This window comes from Erythrolamprus reginae, chromosome 2 (assembly GCF_031021105.1).
Source record: "Erythrolamprus reginae isolate rEryReg1 chromosome 2, rEryReg1.hap1, whole genome shotgun sequence".
NCBI lineage: Eukaryota > Metazoa > Chordata > Lepidosauria > Squamata > Dipsadidae > Erythrolamprus > Erythrolamprus reginae.
This window is the reverse complement of record NC_091951.1, coordinates 25,211,707-25,236,361: the sequence shown is the minus strand read 5'-3', so window position 1 is coordinate 25,236,361 and position 24,655 is coordinate 25,211,707. Positions and strand designations below refer to the sequence as shown.

The following is a 24,655-nucleotide window of genomic DNA, read 5'->3' as shown; positions in this document are numbered from 1 at the left end:
CAGTCATCTACATTTATCCAATTCAATTTAATACTGGCCAGGGACAATCTTGTGGCTCACGGTTCCCATGCCCTCTGCCAGAAGATCTTTAGAGCTATATGAAAGACCAGGTGAGAGGGAGTGGTAGATATCTACGGGGGGAGTTCATTCCAGAGGGCCGGGGCCGCCACAGAGATGGCTCTTCCCCTAGGCCCTGCTAGATGACATTGTTTGGCTGACGGGACCTGAAAAAAGACAACTCTGTGGACCTAGCCAGCCAATGGGATGTATGAGGCAGAAGATTCATGCATCCCAGGTATGTAGTCTGATCCTAAGGCATGTAGGGCTTTATAGATCTTAACCAGCACTTTGAATTGTGCCCGGAGACCAATTGGCAACCAATGTAACTCATGGAGTGTTGTTGACATGTGGGCAAATATTGAGAGCCCCACAATGTTCTGTCTGGGTCCCTCCAGAAGCAAACACCAACCCAAAAAGAGAAGCCAGACACACTGGTAAAAATCAAAGGGAGTTTATAGAATTCAAAGCAAACACAGGTAACAGAAAATGTCCTTACAAACAGGAACACGTTGGAACTTCAAAGATGTTTCACAAAGGCCATGAAGTACAACAGGATTCTTGCTGGCAAAAACAACGCTGGAGATAACAAACATACGCCTCCCCCAAGTCTTCCAGACTGCTAGGCCACAAGCCAAGATCAGAGATGCCGAGAAACAAAGCAGGGTCACAGAACTTCCAGTTGATAACGCTCCACATGGCTTCAAGGGCTGGCCTGCATTTTAAACCCTGCTGAGGAGAACCACACCCAAACCCAGCTGTTGCCAATTCAGTGATGCCAATACCTTCCTAATTGGTCCCGTCTCTGAGCTGCACGTCGCTGTCTCATGTCAATTATAGCCTGTGTTTCCTCATCCAATGAGTCCAGGCGACTGGCTGGGGAGAGCCCCCCCCCCCGGGGCTCTCAGGCTGCTCTCCCTCCTCCTCTTCCTGACTTTCCTCAACCCCGTCTGCCTGTTCCTCCCCCTCCTGTTCACTGTCCTCCTCCTCCGGGCATGGATCCAGCAGATACGCAGCCGGTCCCTGAGGAGCCTCAGGCTGGATCACAACACACAATAGCTCACGTGGCTGCATTTTGCACTATTTGCAGTCTCTGAACACTCTTCAAACACTCTTCACTCTTGTAGAGAGCATTGCAGTAATCGAACCTCGAGGTGATAAGGCCGTGAGTGACTGTGAGAAGTGACTCCCTGTCCAAATAGGGCTACAACTAATATTGTTGACACAATTATAATAGCACAATTATTCTAATTCTGGGAAGGAAAAAATAACTCTTATCAATCATTCATTCTGTTTTGAACTCTCCCAAATTCCATTTATTATCTATTTTCCCTTTCCCTCCTCCTCTCTTAACTTATTCTTTTTCGTTCTACTGTTGTTATATGAATAATTCCTTTTCTTGCAAAAATGTTTCCTTCCTTTTATGTAAGATGTTGGTGTAAATCTTTTCTTAGTTTTTCCTAATATCTTCTCCCTATTACCCCTCTTATTTTTAAATTGCTTCTACTGGAAACAATTATCCCCTATTCCTCTTTTCATGCCACTGTAAATCCCAGCGCAATCATCAGTCTGTTCATTATTTTCAATTTTCTTTTCATTTTTCTTTTCACCATAAATTCTAACGTTATCAGTCTGTTCTTTCTTTTCTGTTTCCTTTTCATCCTTGGTTTTCTTTTTCTTCAATTTCCTTTTTCCTCATCATGTCTTCTGTAAAATCTTTATTTGCCAACTTCATTTCTACTTTCTTTTCACCAAGTTTCCAGGAGAGAATTTTTAATCTTTTCATAAGTTTTTAAAAACATCTCTGCTCTATCATGAGATGGGAATTATGACTAAAAAATTCGCCACAGTCAGGACATTCACACTCTCCTGTGTGACTCCTCTGGTGTTGCACCAGAACTATGACTAAAACTTTTCACACAGTCAGGACATTCAAAGGGTTCTCTCCTGTGTGAATCATCTGGTGTCTCACCAGATTGGAATTATCACTAAAACCTTTCCCACAGTCAGGACAATCAAAGGGTTTCTCTCCTGTGTGAATCCTCTGGTGTCTCACCAGGTTGAAATTATCACTAAAACTTTTCCCACAGTCACGACACTTAAAGGGTTTCTCTCCTGTATGAATCCTTTGGTGTTTCACCAGGCTGGAATTATGACTAAAACTTTTCCCACAATCAGGACATTCAAAGGGTTTCTCTCCTGTGTGAATCCTCTGGTGGGTCACAAGTACGGAATTCTGACTAAAGCTTTTCCCACAGTCAGAACATTCAAAGGGTTTCTCTCCTGTGTGAGTCCGCTGATGTTTCACCAGGCTGGAATTGTGACTAAAACCTTTTCCACAGTCAGGACATTCTAAGGGGTAAACCCCTGTGTGAGTCCACTGGTGTTTCACCAACCTGGAATTATGACTAAAACCTTTTCCACAGTCAAGACATTCTAAGGGGTAAACCCCTGTGTGGGTCCTCTGGTGTTGCTGCAGGAGGGAATTCTGACTGAAACGTTTCCCACAGACAGGACATTCATAGGGTTTCTCTCCTGTGTGAGTCCTCTGGTGTTTCACCAGGTTGGAATTCTGACTAAAATGTTTCCCACAGACAGGACATTCATGGGGTTTCACTCCTGTGTGAGTCCTCTGGTGTGTCACCAGGCTGGAATTCTGACTAAAACCTTTCCCACAGACAGGACATTCATAGGGTTTCACTCCTGTGTGAGTCCTCTGGTGTTGCACCAGGTTGGAACTATCACTAAAACGTTTCCCACAGTCAGGACATTCAAAGGGTTTCCCTCCTGTGTGAGTCCTCTGGTGTCTCACAAGGGAGGAATTATCAATAAAACCTTTCCCACAGTCAGGACATTCATAGGGTTTCTCTCCTGTGTGAGTCCTTTGGTGTGTCACCAGGTAGGAATTCTGACTAAAATCTTTCCCACAGACAGGACATTCATAGGGTTTCACTCCTGTGTGTGTCCTCTGGTGTTGCACCAGGTTGGAACTATCACTAAAACGTTTCCCACAGTCAGGACATTCAAAGGGTTTCCCTCCTGTGTGAGTCCTCTGGTGTCTCACAAGGGAGGAACTATCAATAAAACCTTTCCCACAGTCAGGACATTCATAGGGTTTCTCTCCTGTGTGAGTCCTCTGGTGTTTCACCAGGTCAGACCGCTGACAAAATATTTTCCCGCAGTCAGGACATTCAAAGGGTTTCTCTCCTGTGTGAGTCCTCTTGTGTTTCTCCAGGCTGGAATTATGACTAAAACCTTTTCCACAGTCAGGACATTCTAAGGGGTAAACACCAGTGTGGGTTCTCTGGTGTTCCACCAAGATGGAATTCTGACTAAAACGTTTCCCACAGTCAGAACATTTAAAGGGTTTCTCTCCTGTGTGAGTCCTCTGGTGTCTAATCAGGTCGGAACGCTGACTAAAACTTTTTCCACAGACAGGACATTCATAGGGTTTCACTCCTGTGTGAGTTTTCTGGTGTCTCACAAGGGTGGAATTATCACTAAAACGTTTCCCACAGTCAGGACAATCAAAGGGTTTCTCTCCTGTGTGAAACATCTGGTGTCTCACCAGATTGGAATTATCAATAAAACCTTTCCCACAGTCAGGACATTCAAATGGTTTCCCTCCTGTGTGAGTCATCTGGTGTGTCACAAGGGTGGAATTATGACTAAAAGTTTTCTCAGAGTCAGGACATTCAAAGGGTTTCTCTCCTGTGTGAATACTCTGGTGTTTCATAACTGATATTTGCCCAGTTAGCACATTCAAATGTTTCAAATGGGAGCTTCACCAGACTGGCATTCTCTCTTTAAAACTTTCTCACAGAAAGGATGTTCAAATTGTGTTATTCCTGTGTGTGTGTCTTTTAGTGTCTCATTACTTGAAAATTTCTAATGAAGAATTGACACAATCTGCAAAGTCTTATGTTTTCTCCCTCATGTCTTGTGGTGCACCACCATCTTGCGATGCTCACTAAAGCACTTAGCACCTTGAGAGCACATTGGTGGCTTCCCTCTTGTGTGGTTGCTTCCAGGAATCACAAGGGAGATGTTCTGACCATTTTTTGCTACATTGAGACAGTGTGTACGGCTTTTCTCCTGTCTAGCTTTCCTTGCGTTCTTCATAATCTGCTTATTCAGGCTTGAAATCTTTCTTGATTTTCTCTCTCTTGTCTAACAGCTGCTGGAGGTGGAGGAGGAATGCCTGGTTTTCTGAAGGAAATGGAAACATTGTGAAAGAGATTTTCTTCCTTTTTCAACATTGCTTCTTATTTACAATTGTCCAGAGTGGTCTTGCCATCATCTTTGTCTGTAAGATTAAAAGTAGAAGTTTAAGTGTATAATTGATAACTGACAACTGACATTAATTAAAACTATTCAAGATTAACTATTAATTATATTGATTATAAAGTGCTTATAGAGTGTTTTAAGGATTTTAGGACTATTATAGAAAAAATTTAAGCTAGATTTATATTAATTAAAAAATTTAAGCTAGATTTATATTAATTAAGCTATTTATTACGGTTGACAACTGTTAAGTATTAATTATTTAATTAATTAACCTATTTAATCATTTAATTCTATTTAACTATTACTACTATTGTATTATATTATTACTAACGATTAATTATTCACTTCAATTGTCTATTTAGATTCTATTTCTATTTATACCCTATTTACATATTTATTGAAACCTGTTATTTGCTATTTATTTAATTGATCAATTGATAGTAAGTGACTATTTAAGAAATATATATATACATAGTTAATTAGAAATTAGAAATTTTATATATAACTCTTTGTTTTATCGGATGATATTGGAGAACCTACTCACGTTAGAACGATCTTAATTACTCTAATTTGTCAAGTGAGACTAGCTTTGAATGGTGATTTAAATGACAATCTTCCCCTCACTAATTAACTGAATACGTGGAACAGATTCTATTTCGGACAACTCTGGACCTACTGCCAATTGGAAAGAGAGTATGACAACCAACTTCTCAAAATATCAGAAAAAAAACACACCAGGAACACCGACGACTCAAAGTACAAAACTAAACAGAGAAATGGCAAAAACTGACAAAAGTTCTCTGCACTCAATCCAGGCCTCTCTAAATTTAATTCAAGAGTTCATGGTCCGTAGTCAGGAGGCATCTACAGCTACTCAAGAAACCATAAGGCAAAATCATGAGGAAACAAACAAAAATTTCGAAAAAATGTCCGGGAAAATTGAAGGTTTGGAAAATCGAATGGAAGGCATACAGGAGATTATAATTAACCATGAACAGAGGATACAAAAAATTGAAACAGATACAAAAAGAATAGACGAGAGAAGAAGTGAAGCGGAACGAAGATTAATAGCGGCCAACAACAAGCTCGAAAATTCCATTGCAATCCTGGAAATGGAAAAATCAGCTAACTTTCTCCGCTTTCAAAATATTGCCGAAAATGCAGACGAGGATTTATTCAACAAACTAGCTCAACTAATCAGTGAGAACACACAAATTGATCTAGACGAAGTAAAAAATCACATCGATGAAATTTACAGAATTCAAACAAATTATGCTAAGAACCATAGATTATCCAGAGAAGTCCATGTAAAATTTACAAAAAAATCCATTAGGGATGAAATATACAAATCAACAAGAAATGAAAAAATTATGTACCAAGAAAAAGAAATAATAATCCTCAGATTCCGAAAAGAATAAGGGAGAAAAGGAGAGAGTTCCACTACTTCATGGCTAAGTTATTGAGAAGGGGAATCCCATTCCGATGGTTAATCCCGGACGGTCTCCTGGTAACTTGGAACGGAAAAAAAATCAAAATAGATTCGTTCGAAAAAGCAGATTATTTTATACAAAACCATCTAGAACAGGAGTTAGATGGTCGCCAAGCTGTAGAAGAATTACCACAAGAGGAGAGACGGATGGGAGAGAGAAGAGAGGAAGAACAAGATAAAGGAGAACAACAAAAAGAACAGAGTTACAACAAGAGCGGCGGCTAAACGTCAATAAAGGAAAGGAAAGTAACCGGGAAAAGAAAGGAAGAAAATTATGTTAAAAACACTTGACTTAATTTCTGTAAACATCAATGGATTTAATTCACCGATAAAAAGAAAACACATAATGATGAAATTATTAAAACAAAACTCAGATATATTATGCCTTCAAGAAGTACATATAAAAAACCAGGATTGTAAATTGTTACAAAACAAAAAACTAGGCAAATTATTCACAGCTTTAACAGATTCAAAAAAGAGAGGGATTGCTTTATATATTAGAGACACATTACAGCCGGAAAAAAATTATTCGGATGAAGAAGGAAGAATATTAATTGTAAGAATCAAAATAGAATATAAAGAAATAGAGATAATTGCGATTTACGCTACAAACACAAAACAGAAACAATTTTACAAAAAATTAGCAGAACAAGTAGGACACATACAAAAAGGGGACATTTGTATCATCGGGGATTACAATGCGGTGAGTGATGTTAAAAAAGATTTTAAAACTATAAAGAAAAAATCGAAGGACAGGAAAACATTACCAATAGAATTCCAGGAGATAGTGAGAGAATATAGATTAGTAGATATTTGGAGAGAAAGACACCCATCTAGTCGGGAATACACTTTTTATTCATCCCCCCCAAAATCTTGGTCCCGAATAGATATGATTTGGGCAGACCAAAATATTGGAAAATTAATTCATAAGATTGAAATAGGCCCAAATTTATGGGCAGACCACCACCCAATATTGGCGAAAATCAAAATACCGACCCCAGGATTGCACCACTGGTCCATAAACCAAATGTTATTTCAAGATCAGGAATATATTAAATATATTAAACAAGAACTTAAGCTATTTTTACGGGATAATTGGAATACCGACACCACTATTCAGAACATCTGGGATACAATAAAAGCATTTATGAGGGGGATAACAATAGCCTATCTAGCAAAAAAGAAGAAACATAAAGACCAAAAACTAGATGAATATAAAAGTAAACTAAAACATTTAGAATTAGAAATTCAAAGAGATCTTCAAAATGAAAAAATAAGAGAAGAGATAGATACAATAAAACATAACATTAACTTAATAATACAAGATGAAATTGCTATAAAATTAAGGAAGACTAATCAATACCAATTTGAAAAGGCAAATAAAATAGGCAGATGGCTTGCTTACAAATTAAAAAAAGAGGAACAAGAACGATATATACAAGTCTTGGAGGATAAAAATGGAGAAATACAACATATAATGGGGAAAAAAAGAACATAGCAGTTGAATATTACGCTCATCTGTATCAAAGGGAGGAAATAAACCAAGATCAATTAAATAAATACTGAAAAGAAGCAAAAGTAGAAAAGATAGCAGAATCAGATAAAATTATACTAGATGAAGAAATAACCTTATCAGAAGTAGAATACGCGATAGCTAAACAAAAGAATAAGAAAACCCCAGGCCCAGATGGGATACCGGCTGAACTTTATAAAGAGTTACAGGAATCTCTATCTGAAATTTTAGTAATAATATTTAATGAAGTGTTAGAAAAAGGCTTGTTACCTGCATCTTGGACACAAGCCTTAATAAGTATAATCCCGAAAGATCCAGAGAAAAAAAAACATACAAAACTACAGACCAATATCCCTTCTTAATGTTGACTACAAAATTTTCATGGCAATAATGGCGGAGAGACTTAAACCAATTCTGAACAAAATAATAAAGGATGATCAAAATGGATTCCTCCCAGGAAGATACATACGAAACAACACAAGAACAATATTGAATATTTTAGAATACTATGAGGCACATTCAGAAAAACAATTAGCGCTAATATTTTTAGATGCCCAAAAGGCCTTCGATAATTTAAGATGGGAATTCACCCTTGAATTAATTAAAAAAATGCAATTTGGTCCAAAAATGATAAAAATGATTCAAACTATATACAGTGATCCCCCGATCATTGCGAGGGTTCCGTTCCAGGACCCCAAGCAATGATCGGGTTTTCGCGAAGTAGCGCTGCGGAAGTAAAAACACAATCTGCGCATGCGCAGATGGTGTTTTTACTTCCGCAGCGCTAGCGAGGAGCCGAAGATTGGGGTTCCTGTTTTAAAACATCGCCGCCGGCATGGGCGGCTTGCCGGCACCCCCCTGGACCCCCAACCCGGGTTTGGGGGGCTGCTAGGAAGCCTCCCATGCCGGCGGCGACGTTTTAAAACAGCCGCGCGGCTTTCCAATGAGTCCCGAAGACAAACGTCAAACTTCCGCGTTTGTCTTCGGGACTCATTGGAAAGCCGCGCGGCTGTTTTAAAACGTCGCCGCTGGCATGGGCGGCTTGCCAGCACCCCCCCCCCCGAACCCGGGTGAGCAGCGAGCGAAGGGCGGGTGGCCGGGCGAAGGGCGGGCGAGCGGCGAAGGGCGGGCGAGCGGGTGCTGGGGAGGGCTTCTCGCCCTCCCGCCAGCAAGAGGGGAAGCGAACGGCGTGGGCAGGCTGCGGACAAGCCGTTCGCTCGGGCCGCTTCCCAGCTGAGTACTCAGCTGGGAAGCGGCCCGAGTGAACGGCGTGGGCGGGAGAAGGGCGCGCGAGCCGCGGGCGCGCGGGCAGGCAGGCTGCGGACAAGCCGTTCGCTTGGGCCGCTTCCCAGCTGAGTACTCAGCTGGGAAGCGGCCCGAGCGAAGCGGCAGCAGCGAGGAGATTGCGTGGGCGGTGGGGAAACTCCTCGCTGATGCCCGCCAAGAGGGGGAAGACCTAGGGAAGCCGCCCAGCAGCTGATCTGCCCGGCGCCATCTACGCATGCGTGCCCATAGAAAAAAAGGACACGCATGCGCAGATGGTGTTTTGACTTCCGGGTTCAAAAATCGCAAATTAGCCTGTTCGCAATGGTCGGGAACGCAATAACCGGGGGATCACTGTATAACACTCAGTCAGCCCAAATTATACTTAATGGTGAATTAACAAATTCTTTTCAAATCTTAAAAGGAGTCCGTCAAGGATGCCCCCTATCCCCGCTTCTATATATTTTAGCAGTAGAAACATTATTGAACCAAATAAGAGCCAATGTAAGAATCACAGGCCTCAAGGTTAAAAAACAGGAATTTAAGGTCCAGGCCTACGCAGATGATCTGGCATTTACTTTGGATGACCCAACAGAAGCCGGGGAACATTTATTGAAATAATTACATCAATACGGAGAGGTAGCAGGCCTAAAAATCAACAAACAAAAAACTAAAATCATAACTAAAAATATGGATATTAAACAAGAACAGGAGTTAGAAAGAATTCTAGGAATCCAAATTGTCAAAAAAGTAAAATATTTGGGCATAGTATTAACTAAAAGATGTAGCACAATCCAAAAAGATAACTATGACTCACTCATCAAAAAAACAGAACAACAGCTAATTAGATGGAATAAAATTCATATTTCACTATCAGGGAGGATAGCTACAATCAAAATGTCTATCCTACCTAAATTTTTATATCTATTTCAGACTATTCCAGTAAAATTGAACAAAAACTTTTTTACCAAAATAAACACAACTATTTCTAAATTTATCTGGGAGGGAAAAAAACCAAGGGTAAGATTTAAATTCCTACAAGACAAAGTAACACAAGGTGGATTTGGCTTACCAAACTTTCAAAATTACTACCAATCAGCGGTCCTCCTATGGGTAAAGGAGTGGATAGCCCTTCAAAACCAGAGAATATTGGCATTAGAAGGGCACAATATTCTACAGGGATGGCACAGTTTTTTATGGAATGAAAAAGAGAAGATTTCAGTATATTTTAAAAGCCACATGATTAGAGACTCCCTAATAAACACATGGTTAAAAATTAAAAAAGAGCACTACTCCAAAATCCCAAGGTGGTATTCCAGCCTCGAAGCCCTTAGACATCCTAATTTATTTCAAACACAAAAATTGCTGAGCTACAATCATATACTGGATGAGAAGGGAATTATAAAAACCAGGCAACAATTACAAAATCAAAACATCAATATTGATCTTATTCCCAAATTTCGACAAAATGGAATAAGGATAAAAAGAAAGAAGGAATTCAAGAAAAAGATAGTTTAATTGACAAAATACTATTAGGACATGAAAAAAAAAAATTATAACTAAAATGTACAACTAGATAATGGGGTATAATATAGAAACTGAAATAGTAAAAGAAAATATGATAAGCTGGGCTAAAAATATAGGCTACAATATTTATATAGAACAGTGGGAACAAATGTGGAAAAATTTGAAACTGACCAAATCAGTACCGTACAAAGAAAACTTACAAAAAATGTTCTATAGATGGCATCTAGCTCCAACTAGGTTGGCTAAGATTTATCCCAATCTGAAACCAAACTGTTGAAGATGTAATAATAAAATCGGATCCTTTTACCACTTATGGTGGACATGTCCACACATAAAAAAGCTGTGGAAAAAAAATTCAAATATGGATTCAAGAGATTACGGCAATCACATTAAAATTTAGGCCAGAAATTTTTCTTTTGGGCATAATAGATTTGAAAGGTAAAAAAGAGGACTTCTATTTAATACAACACATAATCACAGCTGCGAGAATCACAGTGGCGCAGAATTGGAAAAAAGAGAACACACCAAGTGAAAGAGAGTCTTCGGAGAGGGGCGGCATACAAATCTAAGTAATAAATAATAAATAAAGAAATAAAGAAAGTATACGATTGTGCAGAAATGGACAGGCTCACCCAAAAACTTAAAAATAAAGAGGACTCAAGATATTACGAGACTTGGGGAAAATTTTATGATTGGGTAAAAAATAAAAAAATAAAAAAGGAAAAGGAAAAGAAAGAAAAAGAAACAAGATAAAACGTAAATCAAATATACGCTAACAGACAGGGGAGAAGTTTTGACACTGACAAAATGTAAAACTCTGAATATTTTTATTGGACTGTTATTAACATCTTTCTCAATTCAATCGGATATTAACTCAAGTGTAGACTAAAAAGTTATTGGAAAAACCGCAGCAACCATATGCCGCTCAATCAGCATTGTAAGATTTTTAGAACTGTCAGCAACAGTTCACCGGGGGGGGGAGGGCGGGGGAAGGAAGAGTCAGGCAGTGTTTCCTCTAATTTTTTTTTTGGGGGGGTGTCGAAAAGTATAGTGTCTGAGCGGCAGTCCCTTCGGGACTGGGCGGCACAGAAATAATAAATATTTTTTTTTAAAAAACCCACCCTGTTTTGCCTCAGAGAATTTCAAAATCAAATACTGTACTGTGTGTCTATAACAGTGAGCTCATAATAGGGCAACTCTATCAATATCAAAATGCCACTTAAATAGTTGAGCTAGTTTCAAACTAGATTTTGATTTTCTTTCTCTCTTCCTTACTCCCATTCTTTTTCTTTCTCTTTTCCTTCCTCTCTTTTTTCTATCTGTTTCTCTCTCTTCCTCTCTTCCTCTCTCTCTCCTTCCCTCTCACTCTTTCCCTCTCGGCTTCTGGGCAGGTTTGGAAAACTCTGAGTTGATGATGATTTTTTTTTTTAATAGTTTTTTTATTATTTTTCATAAAAAGACAAACAAATACAAACAAACAATGAACATAAAGTGGGGGTGTATTTCCCCCGCTTCTTATGAAAGTATAAATTCAAATATAGAAAAAGAATACATATGTATTAACTATTATAAAAAAAAGAAAAAATTAATAAATTTGAATTGAAGTTTACAAATCTTAATGTGGGTATTAAGGTTAGTATAACATAGTTACCAAAAAAGAAAGATACCTTTAATATAATCCTAATTACTATAATAAAATAGTATTAAACCTTCAATCTAAACAGTAAGACTAAATTCAACTATTATACTTCAAAAATCTTAATATATTGCTTATACTTATACATACATAGCTATATCATAATCATCAAAAAATCCTTTTAAACTAATATTACTATTATTATCATCTAAATAAAAACTAATACAAAATAAAGAGAAAGAAAAAACAACCACTAACGATATATCTTATTTTTTCTTATCTATCCATTTGTAAACGTTGTTCCATGTTTCGTAAAATTTAGTATCCTCTTGATCGTTTAATCTTCTTGTCATCATATCCATTTCAGCGCAATCTAATATCTTAGCTATAACCTCTTCTTCCTTGGGGATTTCCTCCCCTTTCCAGTTTTGCGCATATATTATTCTAGCCGCAGTTAATATATGTATGATTAAATAAAAAATTTCTTTCTTATAGATCTGGGTTGTGACACCTAATAAATAAAATTCCGGGGTATTATCTATATCTTGTTTTATTATTTCTTTTAATATTTTTTCAATCATCTTCCAATATAGTTTTGCTTTGCTACATGTCCACCATTGATGATAGTAAGTTCCTATATCCTTCTTACATTTCCAACATATTGGGGATGTTTTGGGAAACATTTTTGCTATCCTATTTGGTGGGAGATGCCATCTATAGAACATTTTGATTTGGTTTTCTTTTAAAGAAACTGATTTAGTCATTTTCCAATTATTAATCCACACTTTCTCCCATGTGTCTATATCTATTTCCTTACCAATATTTCTACACCATCTTATCATAGTATCTTTTAAAGTCAACTCTATATTTTTATGAGCAATAAGTAGTTTATATATTTTCCCTATCATTTTTGTAGAGTTAGTGGTTATTAAGGTAGTTAAAGGATTCTTACTTTTATTAAAAATGTAAAGAGTTTTATCCTTCTGATATCTAGATCGGATCTGGGCATAGTGCCACCAATCTATTATTATCCCTTCTTCTTGTAGTTCAATTCTAGATTTAAGCTTCATCTGATCATTTAATAGTTCTTTATATCTATGAGTCATTTTCTTGTCCTTTATAGACTTTGGATGCGTTATTGCTTCTAAGGGAGCTAACCAATCTGGGATGCTTAAGAAATGATTCTTCTTTATATCTTTCCATACTTCTAATAAGTATTTCCTTAATGTATGCCTTTTAAAATATGAATGGTTTTTGTCCTTATCATACCATAAAAATGCGTGCCATCCAAGCATTAAATCATGTCCTTCTAATTCGAGTGTTCTTTTATTATCTAAGATTATCCAATCTCTAAGCCATGTTAGTGCAGCGGCCTGATAGTATAATTTCCAATTTGGAAGGCCAAATCCTCCTCTTTCTTTGATATCTTCTAAACAATTCATTTTTATCCTTGCTTTTTTACCTTGCCATATAAATTTTTTAACTAAGTTGGTTAAAGTTTTTAAAAAGATACCCCCTGGGTTTATTGGTATTGTCTGAAAAAGAAATAAAACCTTGGGTAAAATGTTCATCTTAATTGTTGCAATTCTTCCTAAGAAAGATATTTTCAAATTGTTCCAGGTTGCTAAGTCTTTTTTAATTTCTGCTAACAATTTCATATAATTATCATTTTTTAATGTTATTGTTTTCGCTGTTAAATTTATTCCTAAATATTTTACCTTTTTTACAGTCTTTATTCCAGAAATAGTTTCTAATTTAGTTTCTAGTGTTTTGTTCATATTTTTAGTCAAGTAATGTGTTTTGTTTTTGTTTATCTTTAAACCTGCTACGTTTCCATATTGTTCAATGGTTTGTAATAAAGTAGGAACTGTTGTAGTCGGTTCTTCAATTATAAACATTAGATCATCTGCAAAGGCCTGGAGTTTATAGATTTCATCTCCTACGGTTAAACCTTTTATTCTGGGGTCCGCTCTTATTTTAATTAATAAGGTTTCAAGGGTCATAATAAATAACAGTGGTGATATAGGACATCCTTGGCGAACTCCCTTATTTATGTCAAGTATTGGTAATTGACTGTTATTCAATATTATATTCGTTGTTTGTTTTGAATATATGGTATCTATTAAATTAACAAATTTTGGGCCAAATCTCATTTTATTTAATTGCATTTTTATAAATATCCAATTAACGTTGTCAAAGGCTTTTTGAGCATCCAAAAACATTAAAGATGCCATCTTATCTGGGTGTTGTTCATAGTACTCTAGTATATTTATTACAGTTCTAATATTATTTTTAATTTGTCTCCCTGGAAGAAACCCATTTTGGTCTTGGTGTATTATTCCATTTATAACTCCTTTGAGTCTCTCTGCATAAATGGCAATAAAGATCTTATAGTCTACATTTAATAGTGATATAGGCCTATAATTTTTGATTTTTTCTGGTTCTGTACCCTGTTTATGTATTAAGGTTGTCAGTGATTCTGACCAAGATTTAGGAATTTTTCCGTCAAGTCTACAGGAATTAAAAGTTTCTAACATATGGTTTCTTATTGTTTCATTATCTATCTTATACCATTCTGCAGGTATGGCATCTGGGCCTGTGGCCTTGTTGCTTTTCTGTTTTTTAATTGTTATTAGGAGTTCCTCCATTGTTATTGGTCCATCCATGGTAGCCTGTTGATCTTCTGTTATTTGTGGTAGATTTGAAGCGTCTAAATAGTTAAAGACTTCATCTTCAATGACATGATCTTTAGCATATAATTCCTTATAAAAATTATACACAATGTCTGCCTTACCTTCTGTATCGTATTTTATTTTACCATCTTTATCTTCTAATTTTTGGATTAATTTTGATTGACTCTGTTTTCTAAGTTTATACGCTAGCCATCTGCCAGGTTTATTTGCATATTCAAAGTATTGTTGCTTTGCTCTTTTAATCTTTTCAGTTAATTGGTTTTGTTCTATAACTCTAATTTTATGTTTAATTACGTTTATTTCTGTCTTTAGATCTCTATTCTTAGTATGTTGCTGCGATAAGGATTCTAATTGTTTTAGTTCGTTTGTTAATTGTAAATACTCTAATTTCTTTTCCTTATTGTATTTTGCTGTATAAGATATTGTTAAACCTCTTATGAGTTGATGATGATTTTTAAGTGAGCAATTGCTCACTGCTCAGTTTAGAGGGAACTATGGTCAGAAGAGCTAAAAGATAACAAATTACGGAGATAGAAGATTCTAAAAATTTAATTCATAACTGGGTAATTTGTTCGGTATTGATATGTATATTGAACTGATAAAGTTTATTTAAACAGAACAATTATATCTTACAAATATAACAAGAACATGTGATTATATGTCGATATGATGTAAAACAAGATGTAGCTACACTTCCTCCCTTTGTATATATTTTTTGTAAATTTAATAAAAATTATTTGAAAAAAAAGAAAAAAAGAAGGGCAGTAGAGAAGAAGCTGGTAACTACAGGCCAGTTAGCTTGACATCAGTGGTAGTTAAAATGATGAAGACTCTACTCAAAAAGAGGATAAACCAGCACCTAAAAAACAATAACTTATTGGACCCAAATCAGCATGGCTTTACTGAAGGCAAATCATGTCAGACTAATCTCATTGATTTCTTTGACTATGTCACAAAGGTGTTGGATCAAGGTGGTGCCGTGGATATTGCCTACCTGGACATCAGCAAAGCCTTTGATACGGTTCCACATAAAGAGCTGATAGATAAATTAGTGAAGATTGGACTTAATCCCTGGATAGTTCAGTGAATTTCAAGCTGGCTGAAGCATAGACATCAGAGAGTTATTGTTAATGGCGAGTATTCTGAGCAGAGACAGGTTACAAGCGATGTGCCACAAGGGTCTGTTCTGGGTCCTATTCTTTTTAATATGTTTGTGAGTGACATAGGGGAAGGTCTGGTAGGGAAGGTTTGCCTATTTGCCGATGACTCTAAAGTGTGCAATAGGGTTGATATTCCTGGAGGGGTCTGTAATATGGTAAATGATTTAGCTTTACTAGATAAATGGTAAAAGCAATGGAAACTGCATTTTAACGTTTCCAAATGTAAAATAATGCACTTGGGGAAAAGGAATCCTCAATCTGAGTATTGCATTGGCAGTTCTGTGTTAGCAAAAACTTCAGAAGAGAAGGATTTAGGGGTAGTGATTTCTGACAGTCTCAAAATGGGTGAGCAGTGTGGTCGGGCGGTAGGAAAAGCAAGTAGGATGCTTGGCTGCATAGCTAGAGGTATAACAAGCAGGAAGAGGGAGATTGTGATCCCCTTATATAGAGCGCTGGTGAGACCACATTTGGAATACTGTGTTCAGTTCTGGAGACCTCACCTACAAAAAGATATTGACAAAATTGAACGGGTCCAAAGACGGGCTACAAGAATGGTGGAAGGTCTTAAGTATAAAACGTATCAGGAAAGACTTAATGAACTCAATCTGTATAGTCTGGAAGACAGAAGGAAAAGGGGGGACACGATCGAGACATTTAAATATGTTAAAGGGTTAAATAGGGTTCAGGAGGGAAGTGTTTTTAATAGGAAAGTGAACACAAGAACAAGGGGACACAATCTGAAGTTAGTTGGGGGAAAGATCAAAGGCAACATGAGAAAATATTATTTTACTGAAAGAGTAGTAGATCCTTGGAACAAACTTCCAGCAGACGTGGTTGGTAAATCCACAGTAACCGAATTTAAACATGCCTGGGATAAACATATATCCATTGTAAGATAAAATACAGGAAATAGTATAAGGGCAGACTAGATGGACCATGAGGTCTTTTTCTGCCGTCAGACTTCTATGTTTCTATGTTTCTATAATGATGCAAAACAACTTGTATCCACTCTTCCTCCCTTTGTATATTTTTGTAAATTTAATAAAAATTATTTTTTTTAAAAAAATAGTTAGAGATGATGTAAAAAAAGAAAATATACAGATTTTACAATGAAGATACAAGCATGCCCCAATACTAATCACTTGCATTTTTTATGATCCTAGAAGACTACCAAGGTTCATGTTCAAATATCCATTCAAATTCAGTTGTTGAATTGGATCAATCAAGTATTGCTAGGAATGCAAAGGACTATCATCAAATATATCTTGAAGTGCTGGGAATTATATAATTGTAAATACTGTGTTTCCCTGAAAATAAGAGAGGGGCCTGTTGCATGGTAGGATGCAATTTGGGGTGGTAGGGCGGGCATAGTGGGGTGGGGGTGGGGTGCAAGATGGGCATCTTATCAGTACTGAGGTTTGACAGCTCTGTCTGTCTCTTGGCTGGTCTCTTTACAGAAAAAACACCTTGTACAGTACAGAAACTCTTCTCGCTGTGAGAAGTTGTTAATTGCTTGCCCTCGCAAGAAGAATGTCCGTATTTTGCAAGCTTTTTCCCCCTAAAGAGACCAGCTGGCAGACACACAGAGTTGCCAAGCTCCAGAACGGGTAAGATGCCCATCTCGCGATAGTCTGTCCATGGCCACTCGGAGCAAACCCACTGACTTAAATGTCCCTTATTTCATGGAAAAAATCACACACTTCATTGATAAAATCACACACAGAGAAAACCAGATTTGAATGGCAAGGAAAAGGGAGTTATTTCTGTTTCTGGAGTGAAGCACCAACAAAGTCTGGGAAAGGCGCTAAACTCGGCCTAATGGGCATTCCTTAGAAGATAATAAAGTCCATTTATCATTCAAGAGTATAAGTCAGCTCACCAAAATCTTGGAGAGACATAATCCAGGAGAGAATGCCTTTTAATGAGTTAGGAATCATGGTTTTGAAGCCTTTTTGCAACCCCCAATCTAAAACCTCTTCCGTTGAACAGTGTTGAAACACCACACCAAATTACCCAAAATCCTTTGCTTTTATACTGCCTGGAAGTGACATCACACCCCAAAGAGGTAAGTCTGTAAGCTAATACCTTTTACTATGCCATTCCTCTTGCCTTCTCAGCAATCTCCTATATCAAACTCTATCCACGGATTATCCACTCTAATGTCCTCCTCATCCTCTGAGTGGGATCACTCCCCCATTGTCAGATCAGCCCCCTCTAGTGGCTCCTCGGGTTCACGCAGGTCACTTTCTCCCCCCTCTTTCGCTCTCAGCTCTCTACATCAGGGGGGAGAGAGAAACGGGGGAGAGAGAAAGGGGGCAAGAGAGGTGAGAGTGAAAGAGGGGGGAGAAAGAGAAAGAAAGCAAGAGAGAGAGAGAGAGAAGAGAGGAAGGAAAAGAGCGAGAGAGAAATGAGAGCAAAAAGGGAAGAAAAAAAGAGAAATGAGAAAATGATTGAGGCAGAGAATTAGAGGAAAGACAGAGAAACAAAAGAGAGAGAGAGAAGTGACATGATTTAAAGCATATGGCAAAAAGCACTCAAATAATAACAGGGGGGAAAATCCAGCCCTCACCTGTTTTTAGAAATGGTTCAAGAGTTCACACAAACACACAAACTCAAGCGAGGAAGAGACAGGGATGGAAAAAGAGAAGAGAGAGGGAAAGAATGAGAGAAAAAGGGAGGAAGAGGGGGAAATGAGAGAGAAAAGGGGGAGAGATAGGAGAGGTACCCATACTTTTTTTCCTATTTTATCTATCTATCTATCTATCTATCTATCTATCTATCTATCTATCTATCTATCTATCTATCTATGCCGCCCAGTCCCAAAGTGACTGCCGCTCAGACACTATGCTTTTCCGTCCACACCGAAAAAAAATTAGAGGGAACATTGCCTACAATCAGGACATTCAAAGGATATCCCTGCAAGGTCCCTTCCACTTCTCTTATTCTGTGTGAGTTCTATGGTGTATCACTAGACTAGAATTCCGACTAAGACATCTCCCAATCAGGTCATTCAAAATCTTTCTCTACAGTGTGAGTCCTCTGTTGATCACAAGTTGGGAACTTTGAAACTTTTTCTACAATCAAAACGTTCAAATCGTTTTTTCCCCTGTGTGAGTCCCTTAATGTTTCACGAGGCTGGAATTCAATTAAAATGTTTCCCACAATCAGCACATTCAGAAGGGTTCTTTACTGTGTGAGTCCTCTGGTGTTTCAACAGGCTAAAATGCTCACTGAAACATGTTTCACAATCAGGACATTCGAAGGATATCCATTCTGTGTGAATCCTCTGATGGCTAATCAGATGGGAATTTTTAATAAACCTTTTCCACAGTCAGGACATAAAAAAAGTTTTCCTCCTTAAATTGTCCATACACACACACACACATACACACGGATGTGAGTCCTCTGTTGTCTCATGAAGTGGGACCTTCCAATGAAAGTTTCACACAATCTAGATCAGTTTCCCAACCTTTTTTGAACCGTGGCACATTATTCACATTTTCAAAATCCTGGGGAACATTGACCGGGGGGGGGGGGGGGAGGATTTTGGACAAAAAACATCTCTCTCTTCCTCCCTTTCGCTCTATTTCTCTCTCCCCCTATTTATCTCCCTCTTTCTTTCTTTCTCTCTTCCTTCCCTCCCTCTACGTCTTTCTCTCTCCCTCCTTCCCCCCTCTCTTGCTCTCTCTTTTGCTTTCTCTCTCTCTTTCTCTCTCTTTCTTTCTCACTTTCTCTGTCTCTCTTGCTATCTCTCTCTTTCTCTCTCGTTACTCCATTTCGGCAACAGCAGCATGGGCAGTAGCCAGGGGTGGCGGCAAAGTGGTTAACGGGGAGGGGGAGCCCTGAAGGCAGCGGCTGGACGTGTTACTGGATGCCGTACATGCGGGCACTGCACTGGGCATTGGCGTGGGGCTGGCACCTCCATCCTGGCCCAGCCAGTGGGACAGTGCCAGCCCCACAGTGCCAGCATGTACGATGTCCAGTAACATTTCCAGCCGCCACCGTTGGTGCCTATGCCCTGGAGCTCCCGCTCACCGCTGCCATCCCCCGGCTACTACCCAGCGCCGCTGCTGGCGGCGCCCTCCTGCTCCCGCTGCCAGTGGCCTACTGTCAGTGCTGCAAAGCTCACGCCACTAGGGAAGCTCCAGCCGGGCGGGGTGCTACCAGTGCCTCTGTCCTGGAGCTCCTGCTTGCAGCTGCCGCCCCCTGGCTATTGCCCGGTGCCGCCGCTGCTTTCGGCACCCTCCCGCTGCCGGTGGCCTTCCACCGGGCCTCAAAGCTCACTTGACGCTGCCAGGGAAGCTCCAGCCAGGCGGGGTGCTACCGGTGCCTCCGCCCTGGAGCTCCCGCTTGCAGCAGCCACCCCCCAACTATTGCCCGGTGCTGCTGCTGCTGGTGCCTACCCGCTGGGTCCCAAACTCACCTGCCGCAAAGAAGGAAGGCGTGAAAATGAAGGTGTGAAGAAGCTGTGAAGAAGGTGGGAAGGACACTCAGCTTTGTGGCATACCTGACCATGTCTCGCGGCACACTAGTGTGCCGCAGCACACTGGTTAAAAAACACTGATCTAGATCTAGATTATATCATATAATTCCGCTGATGACTCACCATGTTGCCATGCTCACTAAAACATCCCAACTCAACAATTCAACATCCCAATTCAAGCAGTCCTCACTTACTGACCACTTGAGAGGTTGTACCAAATGGCAAGGTATAGAATAGGTAGAACCTGTCTCAATACCAGTAATTGTGAGATGGATGCCATAGTGAACAATCAAATAAAAAAAGCCAACAGTGTGATGCAGTGGCCACAAGTGCTAATGAAATCCTAGGCTGCCTTAACAGAGGGCTAGAATGAAGATAATGTAAAGTTTTAGTTTAATGCTTTAGTAAGATCACACTTGGATTACTGCCACTAGTTTCGACTGCCATATTTTTAATAAAGTGTAGAGACACTATAAAGAGTGCAGAGAAGGGCAACAGGGGGCTGGAGGCTAAAACATATAAAGAAGGGTTGCAGGAATCGAGTATGTCTAGTCTAGTGAAAGGAAGGACTAGGGGTGACATGATAGCAATGTTCCAATTGTTGAGGAATTAAAAAAAAGGGAGTCAATTTATTTTGCAAAGAACCAGAAGGCAAGACAAGAAGCAATGGATGGAAACTAATCCAGGAGAGGAGCAGCCTATAACTAATGAGAGGTTCCCTGACACTGAGAACAATTGACAAATTGTCTGAAATGGTATTGGGTCTCCTGCTTGAGCAGCGTGTCAAAATAGAAGACCCACAAGGTCCCTTCCAACTCTGGAGCACCCACATCCTCTGAAGGGAAGCCAATCCCAAAGACTTTTTCAATCTTCCAACTCGCAGAAAATTGCAACCACCAGTTTCACAGCGTGCAGCATTTGTGGACTTAAATTTGGGCAGGAGGGGAACCTGCAGCAGCAGCAGCTGACACGCTTCAGCCCGGTTGCTTCTCTGCTTCCAGGCCGTGGAGGAAAAACAAACAGCCCAACTTACTCCCGGACTCTCCTCCCACCTGCCTTCAACTCACCTTCCAGCTGCTGCTTCGATCCTTGGAAGAGCAGAAAAGCCGCTCTACAGGACACCTTCCTCGAATGAGTCATCCGGAAGAGGAAGTTCCTCTGAGTTTCTTATATCCTCCAATCTTTTCTAGCAATTCATTACTCAGTGGTTTTTAACTCCTCTATTAGGCACGTTTCAGACACAGACGTTGCCTGTCTGATTGCCATCTCCTGATACGGGCAGAAAAACTCTCTCGTCCCGTCTCTTCCTAAGGGGTTTCCAATGTTTTCACTGTATAAATGCTACCAAATCGTTTCTCACGTCTAGGAACTGACCTTTGCAAGCGAGTCCACGGAAATAGTGAAATGTAATACTACTTGGTTTACGAAGATTAGATATTTGCTGAGCCCTAAAATTTTATGAAGATTTGAAGAATGACACAATCATCTTTATTAAGCGTGAATCTCAGTGGAAATCAAGACTCTCTACATCCCAAAACTTCAAGACTGATTTCCCATGGCTCCCAAGGATTTATTACATGGTAGAAGCATCAGGCCAGACACTCTAAGGCAGGCAGTTAATTTTGCCATGGGGCTGCATGAGAAGTTGGGATGTTTTAGAGCAGTGTTTCCCAACCGGTGTGCCACGGCATAGCAAGAGAGGCAGAGAGAGAGTGAGAGAGAGAGACTTAGCAAGAGAGACACAGAGAGAGAGAGAAAGAGAGAAAGACATAGCAAGAGAGGCAGCGAGAGAGAGAAAGAAAGAGAGACAGAGAAAGAGAGAGAGACATAGCAAGACATTGCCTTATTTAAAGATACTGTAAGGCAATGGGTCCAGATGGCATCCACCCCAGAGTTCTTAAAGAACTCAGATATGTCATTGCTACCCCCCTGACTGATTTGTTTAACCAATCCCTGTTAACAGGAGATGTTCCTGAGGATTGGAGAATGGCCAGTGTTGTGCCTATCCACAAGAAGGGCAGTAGAGAAGAAGCTAGTAACTACAGGCCAGTTTGTTTGACATCAGTTATAGTTAAAATGATGGAGACTCTACTCAAAAAGAGGATAAATCACCACCTAAAAAACAATAACTTATTGGACCCAAATCAGCATGGCTTTACTGAAGGCAAATCATGTCAGACTAATCTCATTGATTTCTTTGACTATGTCACAAAGGTGTTGGATGAAGGTGGTGCCGTGGATATTGCCTATCTGGACTTCAGCAAAGCCTTTGATATGGTTCCACATAAAGAGCTGATAGATAAATTAGTGAAGATTGGACTTAATTCCTGGATAGTTCAGTGGATTTCAAGCTGGCTGAAGCATAGACATCAGAGAGTTATTGTTAATGGTGAGTATTCTGAGCAGAGACAGGTTACAAGCGGTGTGCCACAAGGGTCTGTTCTGGGTCCTATTCTTTTTAATATGTTTGTGAGAGACATAGGGGAAGGTCTGGTAGGGAAGGTTTGCCTATTTGCCGATGACTCTAAAGTGTGCAATAGGGTTGATATTCCTGGAGGGGTCTGTAATATGGTAAATGATTTAGCTTTACTAGATAAATGGTCAAAGCAATGGAAACTGCATTTTACTGTTTCCAAATGTAAAATAATGCACTTGGGGAAAAGGAATCCTCAATCTGAGTATTGCATTGGCTGTTCTGTGTTAGCAAAAACTTCAGAAGAGAAAGATTTAGGGGTATTGATTTCGGGCTACAAGAATGGTGGAAGGTCTTAAGCATAAAACGTATCAGGAAAGACTTCATGAACTCAATCTGTATAGTCTGAGGACAGAAGGAAAAGGGGGGACATGATCGAAACATTTAAATATGTTAAAGGGTTAAATAAGGTTCAGGAGGGAGGTGTTTTTAATAGGAAAATGAACACAAGAACAAGGGGACACAATCTGAAGTTAGTTGGGGGAATGATCAAAGGCAACATGAGAAAATATTATTTTACTGAAAGAGTAGTAGATCCTTGGAACAAACTTCCAGCAGACGTGGTTGGTAAATCCACAGGAACTGAATTTAAACATGCCTGGGATAAACAATACAGGAAATAGTATAAGGGCAGACTGATGGACCATGAGGTCTTTTTCTGCCGTCAGTCTTCTATGTTTCTATGTTTCTAAGAGAGGCAGAGAGAGAAAGAGAGACATAGCAAGAGAGGCAGAGAGAGAGAAAAAGAGAGACAGAGAAAGAGAGAGAGAAAGAAAGAGATAGCAAGAGTGGCAGAGAGAGAGAAAGAAAGAGACATAGCAAGAGACAGTGAAAGAGAGAGAGAGCAAGAAAGAGAAAAAAGCAAGAAAGAGAGAGACAGAGAGAGCAAGGGAGAGAAAAAGACATAGAGGAAGGGAAGGAGGGAGAGATAAAGAGAGCAAAAAAGAGAGGAAGAAAGAAAGAAAGAGGGATGGAGAGAGAGAAAGAATGGAAGGGAGAGAAATAGGGAGAAATAGAGCGAAAGGGAGGAAGAGAGATATTTTTTTTGTCCAAACTTTTCTTTATCCCCCCAACACCCCCCCCCGTTCAATATTCCCCAGGATTTTGAAAATATGAATAATGTGCCGCGGCTCAAAAAAGGTTGGGAAACACTGTTTTAGAGGACCAGACTAATATAATTAACTCAATTCTATCCAATACTGTATACAGTGGTCCCTCAATTTTTCCGAGTTCGAACTTCGCGAAACGTCTATACCACAGTTTTCCAAAAATATTAATTAAAAAATACTTTGTGTTTTTTTTCCCTATACCACGGTTTTTCCCGCCCGATGACATATGCCATCGCCAAACTTTCATCCGCCCTTAATAAATATTTTTTTTAAAAATAAACTTTAATAAATAAACATGGTGAGTAATAATATAAATTGTTGCTAAGGGAATGGGAAATTGTAATTTAGGGGTTTAAAGTGTTAAGGGAAGGCTTGTGATACTGTTCATAGCCAAAAATAGTGTACAGTGTTCCCTCGATTTTCGCGGGTTCCAACTTCGTGAAAAGTCTATACCAGTTTTTCAAAAATATTAATTAAAAAAATACTGGGGGTTTTTCCCCTATACCACGGTTTTTCCCACCCGATGATGTCATATATCATCACCAAACTTTTGTCTGCCTTTAATAAATATTTTTTTAAATAAACTTTAATCAATAAATATGGTGAGTAATAATATGAATGGTTGCTAAGGGAATGGAAAATTGCAATTTAGGGGTTTAAAGTGTTAAGGGAAGGCTTGTGATACTGTTCATAGCCAAAAATAGTGTACAGTGATCCCTCGAGTTTCGCGATCTTGATCTTCGTGAAACACTATATCGCGATTTTTAAAAAAATATTAATTTTTAAAAAACCCACTTCCGCGTTTGGCTTCGGGAGTCAGCTGGGAAGCGGCGCGGCTGTTTTAAAAGGTCGCAGCCGGCCTGGGGGGCTTCCCAGCACCCCCCCGAACCGGGAGGGTGCTGGGAATCCCCCCAGGCCGGCTGCGACCTTTTAAAACAGCCGCGCCGCTTCCCAGCTGAGTCCTG

General features: G+C 39.3%; 1 protein-coding gene across 1 annotated transcript; it reads right to left on the bottom strand.

Annotated features, from left to right (window-relative positions):
- Positions 1 to 1,417: 1,417 nt before the first annotated feature.
- LOC139159997 (zinc finger protein 850-like) lies at positions 1,418 to 21,241 on the bottom strand. The gene is made up of 2 exons (XM_070737485.1): positions 21,176 to 21,241; positions 1,418 to 4,363 (listed from the first exon to the last, which is right to left on the bottom strand). The coding sequence occupies exon 2, from the start codon at positions 3,791 to 3,793 to the stop codon at positions 1,973 to 1,975; it is 1,821 nt and encodes a 606-aa protein (XP_070593586.1). The 5' UTR covers positions 3,794 to 4,363; positions 21,176 to 21,241; the 3' UTR covers positions 1,418 to 1,972.
- Between the last annotated feature and the right edge of the window lie 3,414 nt (positions 21,242 to 24,655).